General features: G+C 44.9%; 1 protein-coding gene and 1 non-coding gene across 2 annotated transcripts; both read left to right on the forward strand.

Moving 5' to 3' along the window:
* Nucleotides 1-1682: 1682 nt before the first annotated feature.
* On the forward strand, nt 1683-24531 carry RBM17 (RNA binding motif protein 17). Its single transcript, XM_044989844.1, has 12 exons — nt 1683-1832; nt 5289-5430; nt 8848-8964; nt 10206-10372; nt 12594-12691; nt 14027-14083; nt 18144-18285; nt 19561-19712; nt 21552-21628; nt 22151-22249; nt 22607-22679; nt 22832-24531. The coding sequence occupies exons 2-12, from the start codon at nt 5308-5310 to the stop codon at nt 22933-22935; spliced, it is 1209 nt and encodes a 402-aa protein (XP_044845779.1). The 5' UTR covers nt 1683-1832; nt 5289-5307; the 3' UTR covers nt 22936-24531.
* On the forward strand, nt 4051-4214 carry LOC123362307. Its single transcript, XR_006576415.1, has one exon. It is a non-coding gene; the product is annotated as a U1 spliceosomal RNA (small nuclear RNA).
* Nucleotides 24532-26436: the final 1905 nt, after the last annotated feature.

Raw genomic sequence — 26436 nt, forward strand, 5'->3', positions numbered from 1 at the left:
TCATTGCAGGGTCACAGGAGCTTCTTGCATCATTGCGCCAGTGGGTCCCAAGATTCGCGAGCCAGTCATGAGAGTTGGCAATGCTGCCGTTGTGATTTCCTGGGACCCAGGGTCATGGTGGCAAGGCCTATATGGCAGCGCTGGGTGACGTGATCCCTGTGTTTAGTGTGTGTAATGTTTGGGAAGCCTGGTCCCTTTCGCTCTCCCATGGGCTTCTCTTGCAGGGGCATTAGAGAGACAAGGTGGGTGAGGTAATATCTTTTATTGCAGGGGTTCTCAAGCTTTTATTTTTCTGAGCCCCCTTCTCCCCCATGCTATAAAAACCCCACGGCCCACCTGTGCCACAACAACTGTTTTTCTCCACATAAAAGCCAGGGCCAGCGTTAAGGAGTAGCAAGCAGGGCAATTGCCTGGGGCCCCACATGACAAGAAGCACCACGAAACTGAGCTGCTCAGGCTCCAGCTCCAGGTGGTGGGGCTCAGGGCTCCAGGCTGCAGTCCTGCACAGCTGGGTTTCAGCTCTCTGCTCTGGGCCCTAGCGAGTCAAATGCCAGCTATGCTTGGCGGCCCCCCTGAAACCTGCTCGCGGCCCCCCAGGGGTCCCCCGACCCCTGGTTGAGAACCAGTGTTTCATTAGATCAGTGGTCCCCAACGCGGTGCCCGGGGGTGCCATGGCGCCCACCGGGGCATTTATGTGCACCCGCCTAGTGCCCAGCAGGGGAGAGAAGCCATGGCCCGGCGCCTGCCACGGACAGAGAATTCCAGGGGCTGCAGGCTGCGGGCGGCCGGTGTTCTCTGTCCCCGGCAGGTGCGGGGCTGCGGCTTCTCTCTGGCTTCTCCAGGGCTGCAGGCTGCGGGCACAGTTCTCTGTCCCCAACAGGAGAGGGGACGCGGCTTCTCTCCGGCTTCGAAGCTGGAGAAAAGCCACAGCCCCGCCCTTGCTGGGGACAAAGAACTCCGGGGCTGCAGGCTGCGGGCGCCGGTGTTTTCGGTCCCCGGCAGGCACGGGGCCGCGGCTTCGAAGCCGGAGAGAAACCACGTCCCTGCGCCTGCCGGGGACACAGAACTCCGGGGCTGCAGGCTTCATTCTATGTTAAAGTAAGAATAATAAATATATTTGGACCAGCAGTTCAACAATGTTTTACTTTTTTTAATTAAATAAGATGAAAACTGTTTATGATATTTATTTTGTAAAAACTCCTTCATTTTTCTTATAGGTAGATAAAAAAGAGCAAATTCACTTGGTAAGGTGAAAGAGTAATTGCCGAATAATTTAATTAATACCTTTTACATGTAAAATTACCCTTTTTATCTTATGGATTCATATATTATGTAATATTAAATATGATGTTTTTCGTATTATTTAATGTACAAATAAGCCTTGAAAAACTGTTGGCGACCGCCACACTCTTCTGAAAACATGAATGTGCTACTAGCCACAAAAAGGTTGGCGACCACTGCATTAGACCAACGTCTTGCTGCAGTTGTGGGTCTCCCCTCTGCATGCAATATCAGGTTGCAGACCCTAGGGGTCAGCAGTGGGCCGGTGCCTTAGGCTGAGCTCTCTATGGCCATGCTACGTCATTTGTGGCACACCGCCCCTCAGCTACGAAGTTTGCGCAGTACTCTCCTTCTGCGCAGTTCTCGCAGAGCGGCCAGCTTTCCCCTTACGGAGTTTGCGTAACTCTTCCCTCGCTCCCCCGATGTCCCGCCGGACTGAGTTTACGCAGCCTGCGTACAAGGTTTGCGCAGTGGCCGAGTTGTGCGGCCCGGGGCGCCACAGCCTTTCCCGGCCTCCTCGGCGGCGCTTCGCTGGCGGGGCTCGGCCTGGGGTGAGCGATGCCCGCGGCCCGGCGCTAATCGAGGCCCGGGCGTTAGGCCGCGCCGGGAGCCCCCATTTCCGGGGGTGGGGGTGACCCCGGCCGGCGGGAATCCTGGGGGGGCCGGGCCCCGCTCGGGGGCTGCCGGGGGTCGGGTGGGAGGTTCGGGGCGGGGGGTAATCCCGGGGTTGCTGAGGGGTAGATTGGGGGGTTCGTGGGGGGCAGATCGGGCCGTGCATGGGGGGGCTGTCGGGGTAGGGTGGGAGGTTCATGGGGGGATGGGACAATTCGGGGGTTATGGGGTAGTTTAGGGGGTTCGTGGGGGGCAGATCGGGCCGTGCATGGGGGGGCTGTCGGGGTAGGGTGGGAGGTTCATGGGGGGATGGGACAATTCGGGGGTTATGGGGTAGTTTAGGGGGTTCGTGGGGGGCAGCTTGTGGGCAGATCGGGCCGTGCATGGGGGGGGCTGTCGGGGGTAGGGTGGGAGGCTCATGGGGGGGATGGGACAATTCGGGGGTTATGGGGATGGGGTACTTTAGGGGGTTCATGGGGACGGGCCAGCACGTGGGTTGTTGGGGGTCAATCAGGAGGGGTTATGGGGGGCTGGGCCCAGCCGTCTGGGGGGCTACATAGGAGGCTTGGAAGGGGGCCGGGGCTGTCAGGCTTGAAGAGCTGCTCTGCCAGCAGCTCCCAGGGCCAGGCTGTTCTGGGGACCAAGGGGGGGGCCAGATCCAGGCAGCGGGGGTGGTTGGCTGCAGGCGGATGTGTGATTTGGGTGACGGCTCTGTTCAGGGGCGAGTGCCCATGGCCCTTCCCATCTAGGGTGACCAGATAGCAAGTATGAAAAAATTGGGACAGTGTGTGGGGGGTAATAGGCACCTATATAAGAAAAATCCCCCCAAATATCAGGACTGTCCCTATAAAATCAGGACATCTGGTCACCCTATTCCCATCAGAACTGGGGTTTGTCACTCTCTCACTACTGGTGTTAGATGTTATAGACTCCTCAGGCAGGGGTCACCCCGGTTGTGTGTTTACATGTGACCAAGTGATCCTGATACTGGCTTCTAGGGGGGCTACTGCAGTACAAACAATAACAATAGCCCCCGTGAAAATTCACATCTGTTTCTATGCAGTGTGCTCTACCCCAGGTGACCATCTTATTTCCATCCCAGTGTGAGATTAAATCAGTTTTCTATGTGCAGTGAACTTTGTTACATGATCTTCGATTTACTGTATAATCAAAGGTTTCAGAGTAGCAGCCGTGTTAGTCTGTATCCGCAAAAAAAAACAGGAGTACTTGTGGCACCTTAAAGACTAACAAATTTATTTAAGCATGAGCTTTCGTGAGCTACAGCTCACTTCTTCGGATGCATAGAATGGAACACACAGACAGGGGATATTTATACATACAGAGAACATGAAAAGGTGGAAGTATGCATACCAACAGGCAGAGTCTAATCAATTGAGATGAGCTATCGTTAGCAGGAGGAAAAAAACTTTTTGAAGTGATAATTAAGATGGCCCATAGAAGGTGTGAGGAGAACTTAACATAGGGAAATAGATTCAATTGGTGTAATGACCCAACCATTCCCAGTCTTTGTTTAACCCACAGTTAATAGTAACTGCTGAACTTGAATTAATATGCAAACTAGATACTATTAACTGTGGGTTAAACAAAGACTGGGAATGGTTGGGTCATTACACCAATTGAATCTATTTCCCTATGTTAAGTTCTCCTCACACCTTCTATGGGCCATCTTAATTATCACTTCAAAAAGTTTTTTTCCTCCTGCTAACGATAGCTCATCTCAATTGATTAGACTCTGCCTGTTGGTATGCATACTTCCACCTTTTCATGTTCTCTGTATGTATAAATATCCCCTGTCTGTGTGTTCCATTCTATGCATCCGAAGAAGTGAGCTGTAGCTCACGAAAGCTCATGCTTAAATAAATTTGTTAGTCTTTAAGGTGCCACAAGTACTCCTGGTTTTTTTTGTATAATCAAAGTGTTCATGCACTGCCTCTAAGAGCACAGCGTTAAACATAAATTATGCTAATTATGCTTACAGTGAGTTGTACAACAATACCATCATGGCTCAGAGTCCCAATGTGTTTGAATGATCAGATTGCTAGGAACAATGCATCAAAATTAACATGATGCTGAATAATGTTGGATGATGGTCAGTCCTGACCATTGTTCAGTGAAGTTAATAAAGTTTTTGCTCACATACTTACCTGGCAGAGGAGATACCATGATCATGAAGGTGGTTTTCTAAGGGTGAGGCTCATCCATTGAACTGTGGGTCTGCTGACCTCTGCGATTTCCCCAAATAGGGGAAACTCGACTTTATAATTTGTAGTAGTGCGGGACTGCATTCATACTTTCCCCTGGCTTTTTTGGGGACTATTTTCTTTTCCTTTACAGTACTGCTCTGGGCCCTCCTCCTACCATCAGTCATCACATGGCATAAATGTCACTTTGGCTTCAATCCTGCAGTTGGTTCCACACAGGAAAATCCTTGGTCCTGTGTCATTAGGGTTCCACTGTGGATCTGATTGCAGGATCAAAGCCTTAATAGTGAGAGACCCATGACCAGAAGGTGTTACTGATGACAGTAGGCTGAGATCTCTTAATGCAGCTGGGGTGATTGGCTGCAGGCCGGTGGTGACTTTTGTCTGAATCCTTTTCAAATTCAGGTGTAACATCACATGGAGAATGTGTTTTTTCCCTATGCTGTTAATGTTATGCAGTTTTATTGTCTATAATTTGAAAAGCGTTTGGGGGGCCTTTTTGTGTTATGGAAACATCAGGTGATATTTTGGCAAACATAATTAGTGTAGAAGGATATTGGCTTTTTACTTAGTAGGGTGATACAAAAAAGTTCTCAGGTGTAGCAGGAAGAGTTAAATTTAAAAATCTACATATATGCATAGATTTAAAGACATTATGATCATCTAGTGTTACCTGGATAATGCCCCGGGAACTCACCCAGTAGTTTCAGCATTAACCCCATAGCTTCGCTTTCAGCTGTGGCATACATTTTAAAAATACAGCTAGTCTTGATTTAAAAGTTTTGAGTGATGGTGAATCCACTGCATCTGACACCACATACATAATATTAGAAAATATCTAATATCACTTGATGCCTGGGTGACGTTTATGGAAGCACTGCACAGCTTTTTGAATGTTAGCTTGTTTCATTGCCCTATGGTCTTTATGAGAGAGTGAGAGAGACAGACAGACACAAGTACCACTGTCTGAGAAAAAAAATTAGGGACTAATATTTTGCTATTTCTTCAGAATTTGCCCTTGTTTTGGAAAGGAAATTGACTTTAGGTCTGTTGATGATCTTTGATATTTCCTAAAAAATAAATCCCCTCCCCCAACACCTTGGAGTCCAAATGTGTCCAAAATAATATTTAGTTAATTTATTAATTCAGCCTAACTTTTTTTTTCTCTTTTAGTTTTAAACAGAAGGGGAAAATGTCACTTTATGATGACCTGGGAGTGGAAACCAGCGATTCGAAAACAGAAGGCTGGTCCAAAAATTTCAAACTACTGCAGTCTCAGTTGCAGGTGAAGAAAGCGGCTCTCACACAAGCAAAGGTACAGATATTGCTGCTCCTGATGGCTCAAGCTTGCTGGCCATTGGGAATGCTGTGTTTTTTAATTTTTCTTCTGAAATGCTGGTCTCAGTAGAATTTCCTTTGTACTGAGCACTCTGTGGCGTGTACATTTCCCCAGCTGTACAGACTTTTGGATGCATTGTCAGGCTTTGTCCTTCAGTTGGTAGTGGGTGGCACTAATAGAATACTCTTGGGGGAATTCTGCGCCAAAAAATTAAAAATTCTGCGCGCAATATTTTGTCAAAATATCGCAGTATAATCAAGCTGGCTTCAGTATTTTGGTAATTTATTTAAACTGCAATACAATGGATGGAGAATGGGAGTGGGGAGCGTTGGAAGAAATCACCAAACCCTTTCTGTCTAATAGTAGTGTAGTTAGTATTGACCCTTTACTTTTAGTTATTAGTCAACAAATATATGCAGCCATATGCTCAGTGTTACACCATAGGCAACTGAAGAGCAAGTGAGGACCGAGGACTCAAACTCACAATTTATATTGGCTACTGACCATCTCCAAAAAGGTCAGTAGCAAACAGTTCATGGAGCACATTTTGATAGGAATTTTTTTCAGTCAAAAAATTTAGACCAGTTCTAACCACTAAAGCACCATAAGTATTTATAAGGTCATACTGTCCTTTACAATAAGACTCCTTTACACCACTCTGGCAATGTAAAGGAGCCTTAAAATTTTTATACTCCTGGTGGAATTCACTAAGAACAACGGGAACAATTCACTAAGCAGGCAGGCTGCTATGTTCTGCCCTGCCTGAGGGAACAGAGCCTGCCCCGCACCTGCCTCTTGGAAAACACCCCATAGCTCTGCCCCTCCACGCCGAGAGTGCCACAATAGTGAGTGAGAGGGATAGTGTCTGTCTCTCTCTCTTTCACGTACAACTGTCCACCCCTCCCCTCATGGTGATTTACATCTCTACCTGCTGCTATGGGTGCCCAGACTGACCTGCCTGCACTGCTGGGGAGCGAGTGCATGACTGCTCTTGTGGCTTCCTTTTGCTTCCCCATCAGAAGTCATTTTTCTGCGGGGAAGCAAAGAAATCTGCGGGGCCATTAATTCTGCACGCATGCAGTGACACAGAATTCTCCCAGGAGTACACAGTAGAAGCAAGAACAAAGAAGTATAAGTTCTCTGAGACCCTTCATGTAAAGTATAGCATAATCAATATATGCACAGCATGGCTTTGGGAGCTGCTCTCATTTCTTAAATAAATAATGGAGTTAAGTGTTGACATGGAGCCCAGCTTTAACCCTGAAGACATTAAATTAGGCACTTAAGTATTTTAAAAATAAGTGAATAGGCAAGACTGCTTCAGCCTGTGATGGGAAATTGGAGATGTTCAATATTTTGTGCTTCTTGGTATTTGGTAACTGTTGCCGTTGGCCAACTTGCATCATTTCTTGCTTATCATTTTAAAAGCCTCCAGAGGCTGTGGTGTGATTCACGGTATTGCCAGTCAGGTCACAAATTGCTGCTGAGAATATTTCCAGTCTACTTAGAACAGTGATCCCCAACCTTTTTGTGGCTAGTAGCACATTCATGTTTTCAGAAGAGTGTGGCGGGCGCCAACAATTTGTCAAGGCTTATTTTCATATATATTCATAATATATGAATCCATAAGATAAAAAGGGTAATTTTACATGTAAAAGGTATTAATTAAATTATTCGGCAATTACTCTTTCACCTTACCATGTGAATTTGCTCTTTTTTATCTACCTGTAAGAAAAATGAAGGAGTTTTTACAAAATAAATATCATAAACAGTTTTCATCTTATTTATTTTAAAAAAGTAAAACATTGTTGAACTGCTGGTCCAAATATTTATTATTCTTACTTTAACATAGAATGAAGCCTGCAGCCCCGGAGTTCTCTGTCCCCGGCAGGCACAGGGCCGTGGTTTCTCTCTGACTTAAGCTGCGGCCCCACGCCTACCAGGGACAGAGAACACCGGTGCCTGCAGCCCTGGAGAAGCCGGAGAGAAGCCGCAGCCCCGTGCCTGCCAGGGACAGAGAACACCAGCGCTTGAAGCCCTGAAGTAGCCGGAGAGAAGCCACAGCCCCGTGCCTGCCAGGGACAGAACACCGGCTCCCGCAGCCTGCAGCCCTGGAGTTCTCTGTCCCCAGCAGGTGCGGGGCGGTGGCTTCTCTCCCCTGCTGGGCACTGGGCGGGCGCACATAAATGCCCCAGTGGGCGCCATGGCACCCGCGGGCACCGCGTTGGGGACCACTGACTTAGAAGGTTGAAAGGAAGGCAGAGAAGGTATAAACTAATTCCTTCGGGGAAAACTAAGAAGCAAGTTTGTACTGAGCTATCTTCTCTCTTAATATATTGCAACATGACATCATCATTGTCCTACTTCTTTTGTTGATGCTGAATGAATGTATTTTTCATGTGCTTCAATCACAGGCTGCTGCTGTCAAAGTCCCCATAATTTCTGGTGCAAAGAAGATCAGTTAGAAGAAGGAAAATTATAGTTAAACTTTTAAATAGTAAAATCCTTTCTTGGGGCTAAATCCTGTTTTCAGTTACCCTTGTGGAAATCAATGCAATTCCTCCAGATTTATGCTGCTGTAATTGAGAGCAGAATTTAGTCCTTAATTTACAATGAACTCTGTACAAATGAAACCTGAAATAAGGCTACAACTGATACTTGTGTTCTTTTAAGGCACCCCCTTCTGTATGGTTCTGAGACACGATGCACCAATCTCAGTCTGTCTTCCCTTGGATACCCATCCAGCTATATATATAAAATAATGTATTAATCCTGTTTTTAAAAAGTTTTATTTTCCTCATGGTGAAATGTGAAAAGCAACAGGACTTTAGTATAAGAACAAAACCTGTTCTGCTGCTCTTATTCAAACAAAACTCTCCACTAAGGAGATCCTCTCAATTTTAAAGGTATATTTTCAGTTCTTGACTTAGAAAACCAAAGACACTTCTGGTCTGATCCTGCTCCCATTTAAGTTAATGGCAAAACTCCCATTGACTTCAGCGGGTAGGATCAAGCCCTTTAAGAATAGTCATGGTTTATGTAGGATCTTTGTTCCTGTATAAGCTTTACAGCAGCAGTCAATAAACTCTAGCCATAGAGCTGTATTGTTACCCATGGTGCTGGTGCATAAATAACACGAAATAAACAGTCACAACATCAAGCACTGTTAGAAATGCTGAGGAAGAACTATAGGTTGGTAAAATGAAAATGCAAGTGGTATGGTGAGTTTTGCATGGGGCAGAGAGGCAGGATTGAGGCCTGAGACAGTATTCATCCATTTTTAAGCTTTCTTGAAATCAAGAAATGTCTAGTTTAGGAATATGAAGTAAATACCCCCTTTTTAAAAAAATGAACATATTGACTTCTGCTTTTTTTGTATTTTGATGGTTTCAGAGTCAGAGGACAAAACAAACGACAGTCCTTGCTCCAGTGATTGACCTGAAGCGAGGGAGCTCTTCTGATGAGAGACAGATTGTAGACACACCACCTCATGTAGCTGCTGGCTTAAAGGTAAGGCTAGATCAGCTTGAAAACACAGCAGATTACATCTGATTCTGAATTCTCATTTTCTGTCTCTGCTTTCTGTAGTAGTCTGCATTTTACTTAGTCATTTAATTGTCCTACTGGTCTAAGTTGTTCTCCTTGCTTTTAGCCTCTCTCCTGTTCAGACTTATTCTCACACATGAAAATTCCAAATGTATGCAAACTTCTCCCAGTGCTGTAATCTGAAATCTGTAGATCACTGAGGGCTTGTCTACACTGGAGGGTGGGAGGAGTTATGCGCTCTGCAGGGATGTGATTTCTAAAGTTCACTGATACGTTGCACATCATCTGGCCCATGTAAACCCTGTTGGTGCGCTTTAACGTAGTACTATTTGAAACAGTATAATGTTAAACTACAGTAAGGAACCTTTAGTGCGCACCAGGAGAGTATACACAGGCCAATTAATGTGCAACTTATCAGTGCGCTTTAGAAATCATAGCTCTGTAGAGCGCATTACCTCACCTTGTAGACAAGCCCTTAGTGTTCTTAATTGAACTAAAAAGTATGTGTTTACATAGCACCTTTCTTCTGAGGAGCTCAGGGCTCTTTGCAAGCAACCCTGTGAGGTAGGTAGGTAGGTTAAAAAAAAAATTAAATTGTGACCCTACCATGCTTGGGAGTGGTCTTTTAGAAGAAGAGATCTAATGTTTGACCATTAAGTAAGAAAAACTATTAAGTGCTTGGTAATGGGTCAAGACAAACTTTCTTAATGAAGCTTTTTTGAAAGTTACCTGCTGCAAAGTAGATATTCCTTCCAGATGGAATAAGAAGGGCTGAGGATGTCAGTCCATAATATAGTAGCAGACAGATGGTGAAAGAAACCTGTGAGCTTGCATCTAAGCATCCCTCCCAGCCATGTGCAAGCAGGATACAGTTTCGGATAGAGAACTTATTGGTTATTAATGTGACATTAGCTCTGCTTGTTTGGCATCTCTTTGTGTTTGGAAGGGAAAGGTGGTACAGTTGTTATCGGCACACAAAAATTTGAGAGGAAAGCGACATAGGGTAAAATCTCGGCCCCGTTGAAGTCAATGGCAAAACTCCCATTGACTTCAATAGGAATAGGATTTCACCTTCTATCTAAGCAGTCTAAAGATGTTAAACTTTTTTGTTGGTAGTGGTAAAAACAGCTGGCTTATTCCACCTGAGTACCATTTCATGCTCTCAGGTGCTGATCACATTGATATTTATGCTTTTTCTGTGTAAGGATCCCGTACCTAGTGGTTTTTCTGCAGGAGATGTGCTGATTCCTTTGGCTGATGAATATGATCCGATGTTTCCTAATGACTATGAGAAAGTAGTAAAACGCCAGAGGGAGGAACGACAAAGACAGCGTGAGCTGGAGAGGCAAAAAGAGATTGAAGAAAGAGAAAAGTAAGACTTTAGTTTGGGTTTCTGCGATGGAACACATTTTTGTTCAGTATTCAGTTAAAAGAAGTTAATTGCATATTGTTATTCATGGCTGCTCAAAGCATGAGAGAAAATAGTCCTCAATCCAGATAAAAGCATTGGTGTCATTAAAATAAGCATTTACTCTACAGCTCTTTGGTTCCTGTATGATAGTGTATTTTAAATTAGTAGCTGATTAATCTTCTTGGATAGCTGGCAGATGTTTCCCCTGCTATTTCAATACAATATTGAAAACATGACCAGCTTTATTAGTAGGATTAATGGGCCAAATTCCTCCATGATGTGTGTCCTCTGTAGTCAGTGAAGTTACAAGAGGGATAACCTAGGTCCTTCTTCTGCTAATTCCCTCCACCTGGTCAAGTAGACGGCTTCCTCTTCTTTTAGTCGTGATCACCACCCTTCCAGTGAAAGAGGACTACCTGGGACTCTCTCCGAGGCCCTTTCATGCTATTTCTTAATTGGCAGAAAGGGTCACTGAAATCTGAATTAACCGTAAGGTAACTCTACACTTGGGCTGGAGGGGTGGTTTCCAGCTTGGTTAGATGTGCACACACTAGCTTTGAGCGAGCTAGCATGCTAAGAGCAGGTGTGGCTGGACAGGTTAGCTACCGGAGTAAGTACTGAGGGTCCTGGGCAGGTTTGTACTCAGGGTGGCTGACTGCCTCGGCCTGTGCTGCCATGGCTATACTGCTATACTGTCTTGCTCAAAGCCAGCACATGTTCATCTACCCAAACTGGAAATGACACCTCCAGCTGCAGAGTTAGATGTACCCTTACTTACAGCCTCACCATTGATTGCCAGGGCTGCTTTTTATTTTTCTGTAAACCCAACAAAAGAGAGGAAAATAACCACACAATGAATGTTGATGGCTCTACAACAGTGGTGGGCAACCTTCAGCATGCGTGCCCACGCGCCTGCCAGGGTCATCCGCTGGCGGGCCATGAGACAGTGTTTACATTGACCGCCCGCAGGCACAGCTGCCTGCAGCTCCCAGTGGCTGCAGTTTGCCGTTCCCGGCCAATGGGAGCTGCAGGGCACGTGCTGGCCGCTGCTTCCCGCAGCTCCCATTGGCTAGGAATGGCGAACCGTGGCCACTAGGAACTGCGGGCGGCCGTGCCTGCGGATGGTCAATGTAAACACTGCCTCGTGGGCTGCGCGTGGCCCGTCAGGGTAATCCACTGGTTGGCCGCATGCAGCTGGCGAGCTGCAGGTTGCCACCACTGCTCTACAACCTCAGGAAACAAACCGTCTTCAAAAATTGATTTTATGTCATGAGATTTTAACACGAGATTACTCTATAATGTGTTGAATGTGTTTCAGTAACCAAATCTCTACTGTGCATTGTTGCGGCAACACAAATATTTGTATGGTGCAGTCTCTAGAAAATATATTTGGGAATATTTGCTTTTTAACATAGTGAGTCTCTTGAGAATATTGTTTGTCAGGTGCCTCGATACCTAACTGTGAGACCTCTTCTTAACTAACCTCTGTTAGCACAACTTTCATGGCTAGTGCTGGGGATGGGACTTTTTTCCCCTTTCTGTTTGAGACTGTTGTGTAATAGTTGTAAATGTCTTAGAAGTACCTACTTTTTTCTTTCTTAAAAGAACACAATCAGGGCTGTCATGATCTCCATTTAAGATTGTATTAAAGTACATGCAGATATTACATGACTTAAAACATGACCCTAAGATCAAAACAAATATTTTTATTTTACTAATACATTTTCACCAATTTGAGATTTATATATGGTGTATGTTTTGGCTGATTGAACCATGGTGATGTTCTTAATCTTTGTAGCAGAAAACCAGTAATGCTATAGGCATACTGTTCAAAGCAAGACAATCAGCTAGGGTCTTCTGTTACCTTCCTAGTAATTACATCCTGCATGTCTTCCATTGCAACCATCTAAATTTGGGGTTTGGTCTGCAAACAGATCCACCTGTGCGGATCTTCATTTCTGTGCATCCCCAGTGACTTGATTTCAGTGTGAAAGTAAGTGTGAATCTTTGTTGGAGGATTGGACCCCATCTAGTGTTTAAAAAATGATTTGTTCTATAAAGGATCATATGAAATGCAGATTAGGAGCTGGTAATGTGATTCACACTGCAAGCATTTCTCTGAAACATTAGTTCTTTTTTCACTTGATAGTTTCTTCCCATAAATTCCTATTCTCATTATTAGGAGACGTAAAGACCGTCATGAAGCCAGTGGGTTTTCAAGAAGACCAGATCCAGATTCTGATGAAGATGAAGATTATGAGAGAGAGAGGAGGAAAAGAAGTAAGAGGAGAATTGTCTAACTCAAATACTTTGCAGTCAGGTTCTTTCTGTTTTGCTGTAAACTATTCCTCCCTTCTCAACTCAAGAATCTAGTGTTCATTGGCCTCCTATGATACATATGTCACTTTATTATGGAGTAGCCGTTGTAGAGTACAAAACCACATTCTTTTTTAGGGGTAAAAGAGACCCCTTTTTTGCCTGTGAAATTCCCTTTTAACATTAGTTTTTAGATATATGCATTAGAGATTTCTGAATGATGTAGGCTCCAGTGAACAGAGATGCATGAGCTCATTCTTGTGGTTTGATTTTAAAAGATTGAGCTTTGACTGCTCTTAATGTGTGCAATCACTGCACCTCTCCTTATTTGAAAGCCCTTGGAGCCAAATAATAAAATGTGGCTCTGTATGGATGGATCTCTCGCTCAGTTCAGAGAAACTAAAAATCTGCTCTGAATTTCAGTAGGGGATTCACTGTTAGTAATACAGACCCACTTCTTTAAACCTTCATTTTTGAAACAGGGTTATGTTTAATAAAATGTGTATGTTCTGTAATGTATGTTCAGAACTACTTTGCCATTCGCACTTCCCTGACTGGAAAAGGTCCTCTGTTTCGCACTCTTGTGTTAATGTAATTGTTCTTTAGTACAATATAATTTTTAGTTGGCTTGATGAGCAAACAATCTTTGAGTTGGAGCTCCATTTTAATGCGGTCTTTACTGCTACAGTCTTCCAAAATCACCGGTATTGATTTTAAGGTAATTGTATTGCATAATTTGTATTGTTCACATCCCTGTAGCACATCAGCTTGGTACGATATGGTACCCTTTGATATATTAGAAATCTTAAGTTTGCAACAGTTTATTAACTATCATCACTAAGATTTCCAGAGTCAGATGCTTTTTCCACATCTTATAATAATAATAATAATAATAGGAGATATACCAATCTCTTAGAGCTGGAAGGGACCTTGAAAGGTCATCAAGTCCAGCCCCCTGCCTTCACTAGCAGGACCAATTTTTGCCCCAAATCCCTAAGTGGCCCCCTCAGGGATTGAACTTACAACCCTAGGTTTAGCAGGCCAGTGCTCAAACCACTGAGCTATCCCTCCCCCCATCTTCAATGCTTGTTATTGGCAGCAAGATATATAAAAATGTGGCTGCAAAGACCTTCAGCGAGCACCATGATTTCTCGTAGGAGTCCTGGGGATGTATGTTTGCGCTTTGGTGGGTGCCTTGCATTAATGTGTCCGGAAGAGTTTTGTTATCTAAATGACAAAACACTTCATCTGCATGAATGTCTTACATTCCAATCATGTGATTTATAATTTCATTCACAGGCATGGGAGGTGCTGCCATTGCACCACCGACGTCTCTTGTTGAGAAGGACAAAGAACGTATGTATACCAAAATCAGTGGTTTGACCTTTACAGTCTCTAAGCCTGGCAAAAAAGTCCCTACTTCAACTTTCTGCTCAGTGAGGGACAGATCCTGCGCAGGCATGGCGGTCCCTGGCTGCAGTGGAACTGCTGCAGAGGGTAGGGGGACAGGATGCTAGGAACTTGAGCAGGGGATTTGCACCACCTGCATGCTTCAGAGCTGCAGTTCACAGGGGTTTCTTCTGTGAGGAGTGGTATAAGTGGCTGATCCATGATGGCATGGATTGTGTCAGCCACTCACATGCTAGATAAAGGCGGAAGTGCAGCAGTAGACCAGACATGCAGCTGCAGAGCTGTTTCGCTCCATTGGTGGGCAGGGGAGGATTTCTCCACCCTTCCCACACCCCTGGGTACTCTTGTACATGTCCTGTTTCAAGGGTCTGTGTGTAGGGATGGGAGTTTATCCCTTGGGAGGCAAGGGCTGGGTGGTTCTCAGTTTCTCAGTGAGATTAGTTTTAAAGAAAAGATTGTAATGTGTGTATCAGGACATTTAAATCAAGGCGATTTAAATCACTAGGCCTCAGTTTAAATCATCAATTTAAATCAACTTTTCCATTTTTATTTCAATTATTTTCTAAAGAAAGGTGGATTTTTATTGGCTGATATAACCGTTAAAGCATGTTGCTTTACAATTAAATAGAGCCTTTGCATTACTTTTTACTATCTGGGAAGGTGCGTTATAACTACCGTATATACTCGTTCATAAGCCAAATATTTTTGGTAAAAAAGTGACGCATCAAAGAGCGGGGGTCGGCTTATAAACGGGTCTACACCAAAATGTGATGATTTTAAACTCTATGGAATCACTGAATTGAATATCTAATACATTGTTGTTTTGTTTACCTGGAGTGTCTGCCGGCATGGAGCCCCTCAGCTCCCTGTGGATGGCTGGGAACAGTGAACGGGGGCCACACGAAGCCGGGGGGGTCCATGCCTGCTAATGAACGAATATATACAGTATATACCTTTATTTAAGCAATTATATAGCTTAATATTTTCTGATTCTTATTGTGTATTTTTATTGTGTTAGAAAATAGTGAATGATACATTTCTTGTTTACTAGATAATTAACTCTTTGCTCATGATTTACTTCAAGCTGCATTAGGATGGTAACTAGAATTTAATTAAACACACAAAATAGCGTATACATTTTACTTTTATTAAACAATACAAGTCCTAAATACGGTACACCTCTACCCCGATATAACACGGTCCTCAGGAGCCAAAAAATCTCACTGTGTTATAGGTGAGACCGTGTTATATTGGGGTAGGGAGAGGAACCGCTCCGCACCCCAGCTCACCTCCGCTCTGCCTCCGCCTCCTCCCTGAGCGCGCCACTGCAGCTCCGCTCCTCCCTCCCTCCCTCCCTCCCTTCCAGGCTTACCGCGCCAATCAGCTGTTTGGCCCAGCAAGCCTGGAGGGGTGTGGGGGGAGTGGAGCGGCGGCAGCGCGCTCAGGGAGGAGGCGGAGATGAGCTGGAGCGGGGAGCGGTTCCTCTGCGCCCCCCCCCCCCCCGTTACTTGCTGCGGCCCTCCCCAGGGCCTCCCCGCCCCAGCTCACCTCTGTTCCACCTCCTCCAACAAGCGCTCTGCAGCTCCGCTTCTCCCCCCTCCCTCCCAGGCTTGCTGCGCCAATCAGCTGTTTGGCATGGCAAGCCTGGGAGGGAGGAGAAGTGGAGCTAAGCGGCGTGCTCGTGGGAGGAGGTGGAGCGGAGGTGAGCTGGGGCGGGGAGCGGTTCCTCTGTGCCCCCCCCTTACTTGCTGCGCCCCCCCCCCCCGCTCACCTCCGCTCCACCTCCTCCCACGAGTGCACCTCAGCTCCTCTTTTCCTCCCTCCCAGGCCAAACAGCTGATTGGCGCAGCAAGGCTGGGAGGGAGGAGAAGCGGAGCTGCAGCGGGCTCGTGGGAGGAGGCAGAGCGGAGGTGAGCTGGGGTGGGGGGGGCCCCGGGGAGGGCCGCAGCAAGTAACGGGCGGGCGCAGAGGAACCACTTGCGGTAACACAAACTTGGATATAACGAGGTAAAACAGCCCCGTTCCTCGGAGCGCTGCTTTACTGCGTTATATCCAAATTTGCATGATATAGGGGTAGAGGTGTCCATTACCTTTTGTGCCATATTTATAAAGCTTGACCTTACAGGTTAAAATCAAGGGGAAAACATTTTTCTTGTTATTGGCAGCAGCTTCTAACTCAGAATTTTTTATAGAAGCGTATCGATTCAGCATATTCATTTTTTATTTGAATGTTTTAAGAGATTCTGGTAAGTTTAGGTCTTAACATATTTTGTATTAAATTCAGATTTCATTTCAAACGGGTTTATTTTTTAAAAAAAAAACTTATAATTTAAATGAAATAAAAAGCACTCTCAAACTTTTTTGACATTTGTTTTGTAGTTTTAACTTTTAATTTAAAAGCATTAACATCTCATTATGCATGTACAAGTATAAATGTGTTTATCTGTGAGTATTTTATACATAAAGAACTCTTTCGCTTGGGAGTCCTGAAATGATTTATCAGAATAAGGTGGTGGGGGGGATTGAGATATAAAGGTTGACTAAACTGAGGGCCTCAGTGATTGATCCAGCAGGGGTCGATTTATCACATCTAGTATAGACGTGATAAATCGACAGCTGAGCGCGCACCTGTTGACTCCAGTACTCTACCAGAACAAGAAGCGCAGGTGGAGTCAATGAGAGAGCATCAGCTGTCAACGTACTGCAGTGAAGACATTAAGTAGATCTAAGTACATCGACTTCAGCTACGCTATTCAAGTAGCTGAAGTTGCGTATCTTAGGTCGACCCCACGCGGTCGTGTAGACAAGCCCTAAGACTAAGTGGAGACATAACTGTCAGCAAGTATGTTAAGGTTATAAACATCAAGGACAAAAGAATTGTTTAGAGGAGTATAGTTAAGAGCAATTGGATGCAGTCCAGGAAAGTTAAATATAGGCTGGAACTCAGAAAAAATAACCTAAGGGTATGAGCTCTTAAAGTGTGAAATGATCTCATAAGGGAATCAATGTAAGCCTTATTTCCTGAGACACTTGTATCTAGACTGGACAAACCCTAAAAAAAAAAAATTACTACAGGAAACGGTCTTGCATTTGGACAGCAGATGGACTGGATTACCTGAGTGAAGTCTCTTCTGTCTCAGCTTCTCTGATTTCCCCAAACTTGTTTGGGTACAATTAGTAATTAACAGAAGTAATCACTCTGAAATAAAATCATAGTATTAAATATGCAAACAAACTGTCAAATTCACACTTGTCTGCCACTTTCCTTAGCACCGCCACAGTTTGACTTGACTTGTAAGACTGATCTGCTCATCTCACTTGGGAATTACAAACTTACAAATTACAAATTACTCACTGTTATTCCAAAGCTATCAACAGAAAAGGAGCCTTTCAATACACAGTTTTAAAGCTGCATCAGTCCTGTCTTAAGGAGTCATTCTTCCTATGCATAAGAGTACAGAGCACTCCTTTTAAGCCTCTTGTTACCAAATGGTGCATAACCCAGTCTTTCCATAATTCAGTTCGTGATTAAAGAACATTTAAGTTTGGGTTCCCTCTTTCCAGAGAATTTACGGTTGAGGAGACAAATGGCCTCAAGATGCAGCGGAGAATTGAAACAAACTAACAAAGGGTAGCTAAATAGAGATGATGAAGCCTTTATTACCTTTAGAAACAAAAAATCAGTGTAAAATGCCATATAAATATATCAGAGGTTAAACCTGGTTACAGAGAGAATTCATAGTGGAAAGGAGACATAGTAAGTTGTATGAGCAAGGAAGACAAAGGGCTTGATTCTCATTTACACTAAGACCGCGTTGTCTTACTCTGGCAGTGTAAAGGACCTTAAAGGTAGCGTAAATATAATTTGCCTGTTAAGAGGCCTCAATGTAAATGAGAGAGAGGCCCATGATCCTCTTAGATGAGATTTGAAAATGGTGGGAGGTGATGACCTATAGTTCTTCAAATATATTTTGACCAACCAGTAAATGTCTCGTGTTTCTTCCAGCTGTACCATCTTTTCCATTTGAAGAGGAGTCAAGACCTCGTGCACCATCTGCCAAAGCAGCTATTCCTCCCCCGGTATATGATGAGCCAGAAAGACCACGGTCCCCAACCGGGCCTAGTAATTCTTTCCTTGCTAACATGGGGTAAATATCATTGACAGGTTAACATTTCATGAGAAGTGCCTTGCAGGAGGAAAGGATGAAAGTTAAAAATGTTGTGTCGGTATGGAGAACACCACACAGTCCTTCCATGTATATTCTTCACTGTAACAACTTAATCTGAATGCATACATGCCCACCCGGCAGGAAGTGGAGTGCACAATGGTTTTGTGTGAATTGGGCCAATGAGTTTGAGGAGGAATGGCCAGTTTTTAGTGAGTTGTGGAGCCCCCTCCCATATAAAGGTTTATGGTTTGCCCTTGCCAAGCTGGTGTGGCCAGTTTGTAAGTACGTGTGGCTAGTTCAAGACCCCGAGTGCTTTTTCCTGCTTTTGTCAGAGGCATGTTGTGTGTAACCTTGAGCAAATCACTGATTTGTTTTCAGAGGCATTGAGCATCTCAACTCTGTTTGAAGTTAGTGGCAGCTATTGGTGCCACCCCCTTATCCACTCTGTGCCTCCGTTAACTCTCCTGTAAAAATGCTTATAATTCCACCTAGGGGAAATAGCGAGGTTTAATTAATGTTTATAAAGTGCTTGGAGACCTCAATTGAAAGGTGAGGGGTGAAAACATTATTTATTTGTGATAACTATGGTTATATTATATAAAAAGGGATATGGAGCTTCAGGACCTAAGCCTATCTGTGACCTAATATGGGGGACAGATTGCCCCACACCTGCTACTGCAGAGTTCTTATGTTTTACTCTGAAGCGTCTCATGCTGGGCACTGTCAGAGACAAGATACTGGAGTAGCTGGACCTTGAGTCTGATCCATTCTGGCAGTTCTTATGGTCCTGTGGAATCTGTGACACTGATGTTTGTTGCTAATGAAAATCATGCTATACCTAACAAATGCAGGCAGCTTTATTCAGTGACTGAAGTGTCTGTGTCTCTGTCTGTAATACGGGGATGATAATAGTTAGTCAGCTTTGTAAAGTGCTGTAAATTTGTAGGTGTTATAAGCTCCTATATAAGCTCTTATAGTCGATCTGCATGTAATAAGATTTTAGGAGTTAGACTATTTTCTATGTTCTCTTAAATATTATGGCACCACTAAACTAAGACATGGGTTGTAAGCTCCATGGCAGAGCAGCTGTAGATACCATCTGCACACAACAGTTGGTATTGCAGGGAGGTATCTGGAACTTGCTTATCGCGAGGGCCTGTGCTGAGTTCCTTGAGCACTAAGATGAAATGTGTTGACAGTGCTGCTTAAGAAATGAAATGAGTGGTTGACAACCAGTCCTTTTTCTCTCAACAGAGGCACCGTAGCTCATAAAATCATGCAGAAGTATGGCTTCAGAGAGGGCCAAGGGCTGGGGAAGCACGAACAAGGGCTAAGCACAGCACTGTCAGTAGAGAAAACAAGCAAGAGAGGTGGCAAAATCATTGTTGGTGATGCTGCAGATAAAGGTAACTTGGTTCCATTCCGTTGGAAGTGGGAAGCTGTTCAGCTTGGCGGTTTCTGAGAAGGGAACAGGAGTTGAGTTCGGGATCCGGCTCAGTGGTGGCTTTTCTTGTTTTATTTACCCTGTATCTTTGTACACAGTGTCGACTAGTTGTGGAACATGATGGCTGGTGACAGTTTTCTTGGTGGACGTTGAAGAATTTAAGTGTTAACAATTGCACTGGGCCCTACTGCTTTAAATTTTCAGCTCTTCATCCTCTTCCCCACCACGCTCTCCAGCTCCATCCTGTGCCTTTCCTGGGTGTAGTCAGGCACCTCTCCTTCCCCCATCTCATCTCCCTGTTAAAATGTGCTCCCTGCAAAAGCAGGTTTCCTTCTCAGCAGGCTCCTTTGATGCAGCCCTCTTTTCCGCTGCTGCTTTCCAGCCCAAAGCTCAGGTCAAGAGCACAGCCCAAGCATGGAGGAGGGGTGCCAGGGGTGGAGTGAGCTGGGACACAAGCCATGTAAAAATCCTCCTCCTCGCTACAGTAACACCCTCACATAGCCCTTAAAAACAGCCCTCTTCTGGGTTATCACCACTGGGAGATTAAGAGGTAAATGTAATGTGCAAAAGCTACTGCAGATTTGTAAATGCTGCTTTTTGTTCTGATTTTCTTCTCCTTCCGTTGTTTCCTGGTAACGCTTTATAGCAGGGGTGGGCAAACTTTTTGGCCTGAGGGCCACATCGGGGTTCCGAAACTGTATGGAGGGCTGGGTAGGGAAGCCTGGCTCCCCGCCCCCTATCCACCCTCTCCCATTTCCTGTCCCCCTCAGAACCCCTGACCCATCCAGCCCCCCCGCTCCTTGTCCCCTGACTGCCCCCTTCTGGGACCCCCCGCCCCTAACTGCCCCCCGAAACTCCACCCCCTATCCAACCCCTCCCGCTCCCTGTCCCCTGCCCGTCCCCTCCCGGGACCTCCCCCCATCTAACTGCCCCTCCGGGACTCCACCCCCTATTCAAACCCCCCCCCATTCCTTGTCCCCTGATCACCCCCTCCAGGGACCCCATGCCCCCCCCAGGATCCCACTCTCTATCCAACCCCCCCTGCTCCCTGTCCCCTGACTGCCCCAACCCCTATTCACACCCCCGCCCTCTGACAGGCCCCCTGAGACTTCCACACCTATCCAATCCCCACTGTTCCCCATCCCCTGACTGCCCCCCCCACCCCATCCAATCACCCCCTGTCCCCAACTGCCTCCTGGGACACCCTGCCCCTTATCCAACCCCTCCGCTCCCTGCCCCCTTACCATGCCACTCAGAGCAGCAGGACTGGCAGCCACACTGCCCAGCCGGAGCCAGCCATGCTGCCGCGCTGCTCAGCAGGAGCTTGCAGCCCCGTTGCCCAGAGCGCTGGCGAGCTGAGGCTGCAGGGGAGGGGCTGGGGGCTAGCCTCCCCGGCTGGGAGCCCAAGGGCTGGACAGGACGGACCCACGGGCCAGATGTGGTCTGCGAGCGGTAGTTTGCCCACCTCTGCTTTGTAGTCATGGTTGAAATCATGCTTTCTGAGCAGAGTATCTGGTATCTGTTAAAATTGACTGAGGATTATTGGCAAATACATTGTCTGTATTTCAGCTTGGTATTTGTGCTGTCATAGTGATCTGAACAGCCTGTTAAAATGGAGCCAATTGTTTTAGTATTTACAAGTAGCCATGAAGTGACTTGGTTCAGTGGAAGGCTGTTACTCAGAGACTACATTTAGTGGTTTGTAACTGAATGCAGCTATCGGAACCGTTCACTGTAGGCCCCCCCAATGAACATGTTTTAAAATTTTTAACATGTACCATGACTTACTCTCTTTTTATAGTCGATGCATCCAAGAAATCCGATTCGAATCCATTAACAGAGATACTAAAGTGCCCAACAAAAGTGGTCTTACTAAGGGTGAGTCAGGAGGACATTTAACTTCACATCTTGTAATATATACTGTGTTTCAATTTTAGTGCTCAAACCCCTTTCTCCTGTTATAAAAGCTCCGTGAGATGCAAACTTCTTTTCCCCGCACATGGTGGACTGTGGTCACATTCTTGTCCTGCTGTGTTGTTGGAAAACACCTGACAGTTGCCATAATACCTGTGATTATTAAGAAGTTTTGGGTTTTTGCTGTTTCAGAGTACATTGAAAGTACAACGTTTTGATCAGTAACTTGTGATAACATAGCTGATCTGTGCTGTATTAAACAGTTAATATGACTTTAGGCCATAAAAAGGAAACAATAACTTAAGGGTAGTGTATTAGTGCCAGGGAGTTGACTGGCACCATATGATGCTAGAATGGGAGGCCTATAATTTGCTGAACTGACACTTAACTCATTCATAGTTTCACTATAATGCTCCCCCTGGTGGCAGGATGCACCCTTTGTTTAGCATCCATCTGTTGAATTAGTTTTCCTCCTTTTACTTGCAGAACATGGTAGGGGCTGGAGAGGTTGATGAAGATCTAGAAGGTGAAACCAAGGAAGAATGTGAAAAATACGGCAAGGTTGGGAAATGTGTCATCTTTGAGGTAGGAATTAATTTACCTCTTTCTCCACCACATCTATAAATGCTTAACTTTTCAGATCAGGAAGGAGGTAAAAACTCTGAGAGGGGACTGTCTGGTTCTTTCTGCGATAGCCACGCCTTGTACATCATGTTATTGTAAAGTTTGGCATCTAGCGATGTATGGCTATAGACCTGCTCCAATGAACAGCCTTTCCATACAGAGAAGTGGGACTCAGCCTTGGTTATACTGAGCATCACATGCAACTCGATGGGACCACACTTGGTGGTTGTGTGTTTTTAATCCTACCTGATTTTCCTTTAAAGCCCAACAGTTCATAGCTGTATTTTGATCATTCTGATCAACTGTCTGTTTTGTCAGATTCCTGGTGCCCCTGATGATGAAGCAGTGAGAATATTTTTAGAGTTTGAGAGGGTGGAATCAGCAATTAAAGGTCAGACATTGCACATAATTCCCTGCTAATTTTCAAAAGTTGATTTTTAAAAATAGTTTTTTGTTTTTTGTTTGTTAAGCAGAATCGTGTTTAGCTTGAGAATTGCTTACCTTACTCGGTGTTTAATGACCTGTTTTTGGCTTGGATTCCAGCTGTGGTGGATCTGAATGGAAGATACTTTGGTGGACGAGTGGTGAAGGCTTGTTTCTACAACCTGGATAAGTTCAGAGTACTGGATCTGGCAGAGCTAGTCTGATTTAAGGACCTAGGTCAAGTTGTCACCATGCCAGCGATTGTGTTTTCAGCTGGAGGCTGGGAGTAGAGAGGAGACGGCAGCATTCCTAGCAAACTGGAAACAAAGCCCCCTTGAATGTTTTTTTCACATTCATTGTGACTGACGCTTGTTTTGTTTTGTTTTTTATGTATAAATCCTTTGAAAGATTCACATCTGTGTGTTTTGATTGCACAAGTTCTGTTTGCTGGTCTGGAATCCTGCTTTTTTTTGTAGCTTTCAATTAATTGCACTCTCTTGAAACCCACCGCTGCGGAGCTGTTTTCTTTTTCTGGTTTCCTTGTTCTAGTGCTGTAGTATGGAGTGCATCATGTGACATCTGCTGTGAGCAGCGAGCTTTGGAAAAGAACTGTGGGCTGGGATATTTTTCTTTTCTGGTGCTTCGTGGCAGAATATCTACTCAGCTCATACACCTCCAGTTTCCCCAATCCAAAGTAATTTGGGGACTCCGGACAGGCAGCAGCTTCTCTGTTCTCTTCTGACTCATTAAGGACTTGTTTTAGGGGAAATCCTTTGCATACCAGAATGCAAAGAAAAGTACCAAGAAAAGAATTTGAAATTCTTATTCCTCCCCCTAGACAAAACACATACATTAATCCCATGAGAGCCGGGAGAGAGAACTTTATGCAACTAGCCATCCAGAGCTGGAGACCTGTGTATGAACCCCAGTTTACATTTGGCTTGAAGGTCTCCAAGTGGACACTTCCTCAGACTGCCATGCTATCCGGTATTGTTGGCCGTCTGCTTGAAAGGTCCAGGACTGATATATTAGGAGAGTTACAGGTCAGTAGTGAGGGGCGTGTAAAGCTGGGGGAAGCTGTCTTCTTCATGCTTGGTTTTAGCCAGTGTCATCTGTGTTTTCACTTCCACTGAACACCAAATCTGTCCACTAATTGTTTTTTTAAAGTGGCATGGTTATGGCACTTGTAGCTCTGTTTAAGTCTCATTAAATCTAGTAAACATTTTTTTAAGGGCCGAGCATTTGAACTCATCTTGAAATATTGCGTGAGCTGTATCAGTGTGTTGAAAAGAATCCATGTGTAAGAATCCAAAAGACTGGGAAGAGTTGGATACAAAGAACAGTAAAACTCTTCTGTCTCACATTGACTTGTACATAACAGCTTACTCCAGTGTTCTGCGAAATAACTAATGCCTTGGGCTCGGGGCACTGTGTGTGTGTGTGTGTGTGTGTGAGAGAGAGAGAGAGAGTCGGGGAGGTGGCACCCTGGATCACAGTAAAAGTGCCACAGGAATCATACAAAGGTTTAAAATGGATACCAGCCTCAAGAGCCTTTTAGCTTGCTGGATGGTGAGATACTTGGACGTCTTTTCCCCATGTATGAATGTATTTTTATGGGTGTAGGCCAGTAGTTGATCAGTGCTGTGAATATCTTGTATTGCTGCATTTTTTCAGCTGATCCCTTAAAAAACAAACACCTTGATCTTGCTGGGTTGTTTTTGCTTATGATATTTTTGTCTATTTACTTTCCAGCAATCTCTGTATGAACTTTGTGTCCTGATGTACAAGCTTTTTTTAAAAAAAAAACCACTTGTATTCTACCTTGTGTGTCTGCTTCTTCGCTATTTTAAATGCGGCTTTTTCTGTTCTTCAGGACATAACCTCCAAATCAGTCCACGTGCACATTGTGTTTTGGACTGTTAAGCACACAGTCTCTTGGTGGCGATGGTTGGGATCTGCTCTTACAAAACCTTGACTGCAGACATGAAGGAGTTATTCCTGAATGAGCAGTAGTATGGCCTATGGATAAAGCACAGGATTGGGGGCACGGGATCCGGGTTCTATTTTCAGCTCAGGGATTGATTTGTTTTGTGACCTAAAACAACCTCATTGGGTTTTAGGTTTCCCATGTTTAAGATGAGGAAATGCCTGTAATAAGGATGAGGCTTAACTTGTTTGTAAAAGTCAGATCATTCGAACGAAGGCACTGTTGAAATACCCTGAGCTGAGCATCCCAATCTACTCAAGCCTGCCCTAAAATGTCCTTTAAGCTGTGTCACTTATTAATGGCACTTGCTTCATCAAATAAAGATGCCCTAATTTACTGCCTTTAAGCATTTCCTGAGTGAAGGGGTGTGGACTGTGTTTGTGACCAGCTATTGGTGTCCAAGAAACAAAACTTTAAAATTACTCTTCCTGTGAGTGTCAGAACGACTGTCCACTGGTCAGGGCCCCCACCTGGGAAATGGCAGACCCCAACTGTGGTCTCCCCTGCTCCAGTCACTCATCAATGATCCACGGTGGAACAGGTTCAACGGGAGAAAGCGAGGGAGCGCCACATCAGACTATCCTCCAGCTCAGCGGTTAGAGTACACTCCTGAGAGGTGGTTGGTGTCTGTCCAAATCCTTTGGGGGGAATTGAACGTGGGTCTCCCACATCCCAGGTGAGTGCTCCAACAACTGGGCTAAAAGTTCTAAGGTGGACACTGACACCACCACCGCGTTCTCCTGTTTATGTGGAGTGAGACAGGTGATTAATTTGTTTCTGCAAAAAATGCTTTGGGTGCTGGAGCCACCTGGCTCCAGATAGCAGGTGTCCTTTCATGGTTTGCTTAGCAGAGACAGGCATCTCCCTGCAGCCTGGACCTAGGCACTTTTTTCTGAGAGAGGCATGGGTTAGTGCACACACCACTCCTTAGCACCTCCCACTGGCTAGCTTAGGTGGCTCTCTGCCTAGGGTGGTGGCTTTTGTGGATCGCATTCTTAAGCACCTCTCCCCATTCGTTGTACAAGAAGCCTGGCCACCTAACTTTGTGGATTCCAATGTTCCTAGACTTTCTAGGTGTCTTAAAATTAGGTGCTTCAATGCTCAGTGTTGCAATGGATCTCGCCTGCCAAGTAATTTGTGCAACCACCTCACTTTAATTATCTGTATTTTTTTCCCCTCCAACATTAAAAGCTCTTATTGTGAGTGCCTGCTGATGTTCCCATTAACTCCTGAAATTACTTTCCACACCTACACCTTAAACCGCTACCGTCTCAAATCATTTCTTATTCTCTCAGCTGTTCATCGCCTTATGTAAATGCACATCGCCCACAGGATCCAATCATCCCTCGCTCTTTTTTTAAAGTTTTACTTATCTTCAAGTAAACAGTGACAAGTGAGTGACACATTTCACACACACAAATCTCTCTGTGTGTCTTAAATAATCTGATTAGTGTGGGGCTTGAATGTGTTACTTTGTTTCTTTAACGCTCCTGATGCCTTAAATGGGCAACCATTTAAACCAGAGAGGAAAGTAGCATTAATTAAGAAGAAAATGAACATGTTTCTATTATGTATCCACTTGCCAAGGAAGAGTCTAGGTTTTACAGCATGAAGTGTTAAGGCCTGCATTTTCAATCTTGGCTGCCCAAAGTTAGGCATTTAACTCTATATTTAAGGGGTCTGATTTTCAGAGGTGCTGGACAGTTGTAGCTCCTGTCAGTCAGTAGACGCTTCGGCT

Source organism: Mauremys mutica, chromosome 1 (genome assembly GCF_020497125.1).
Source record: "Mauremys mutica isolate MM-2020 ecotype Southern chromosome 1, ASM2049712v1, whole genome shotgun sequence".
NCBI lineage: Eukaryota > Metazoa > Chordata > Testudines > Geoemydidae > Mauremys > Mauremys mutica.

Coding starts and splice junctions, on each gene's coding strand:
- RBM17 (XM_044989844.1), top strand. CDS start 5,308: ATGTCACTTTATGATGACCTGGGAGTGGAAACCAGCGATTCGAAAACA. Junction 5,431..8,847: donor CGGCTCTCACACAAGCAAAG/GTACAGATATTG, acceptor TGATGGTTTCAG/AGTCAGAGGACAAAACAAAC. Junction 22,680..22,831: donor GGTGGAATCAGCAATTAAAG/GTCAGACATTGC, acceptor CTTGGATTCCAG/CTGTGGTGGATCTGAATGGA.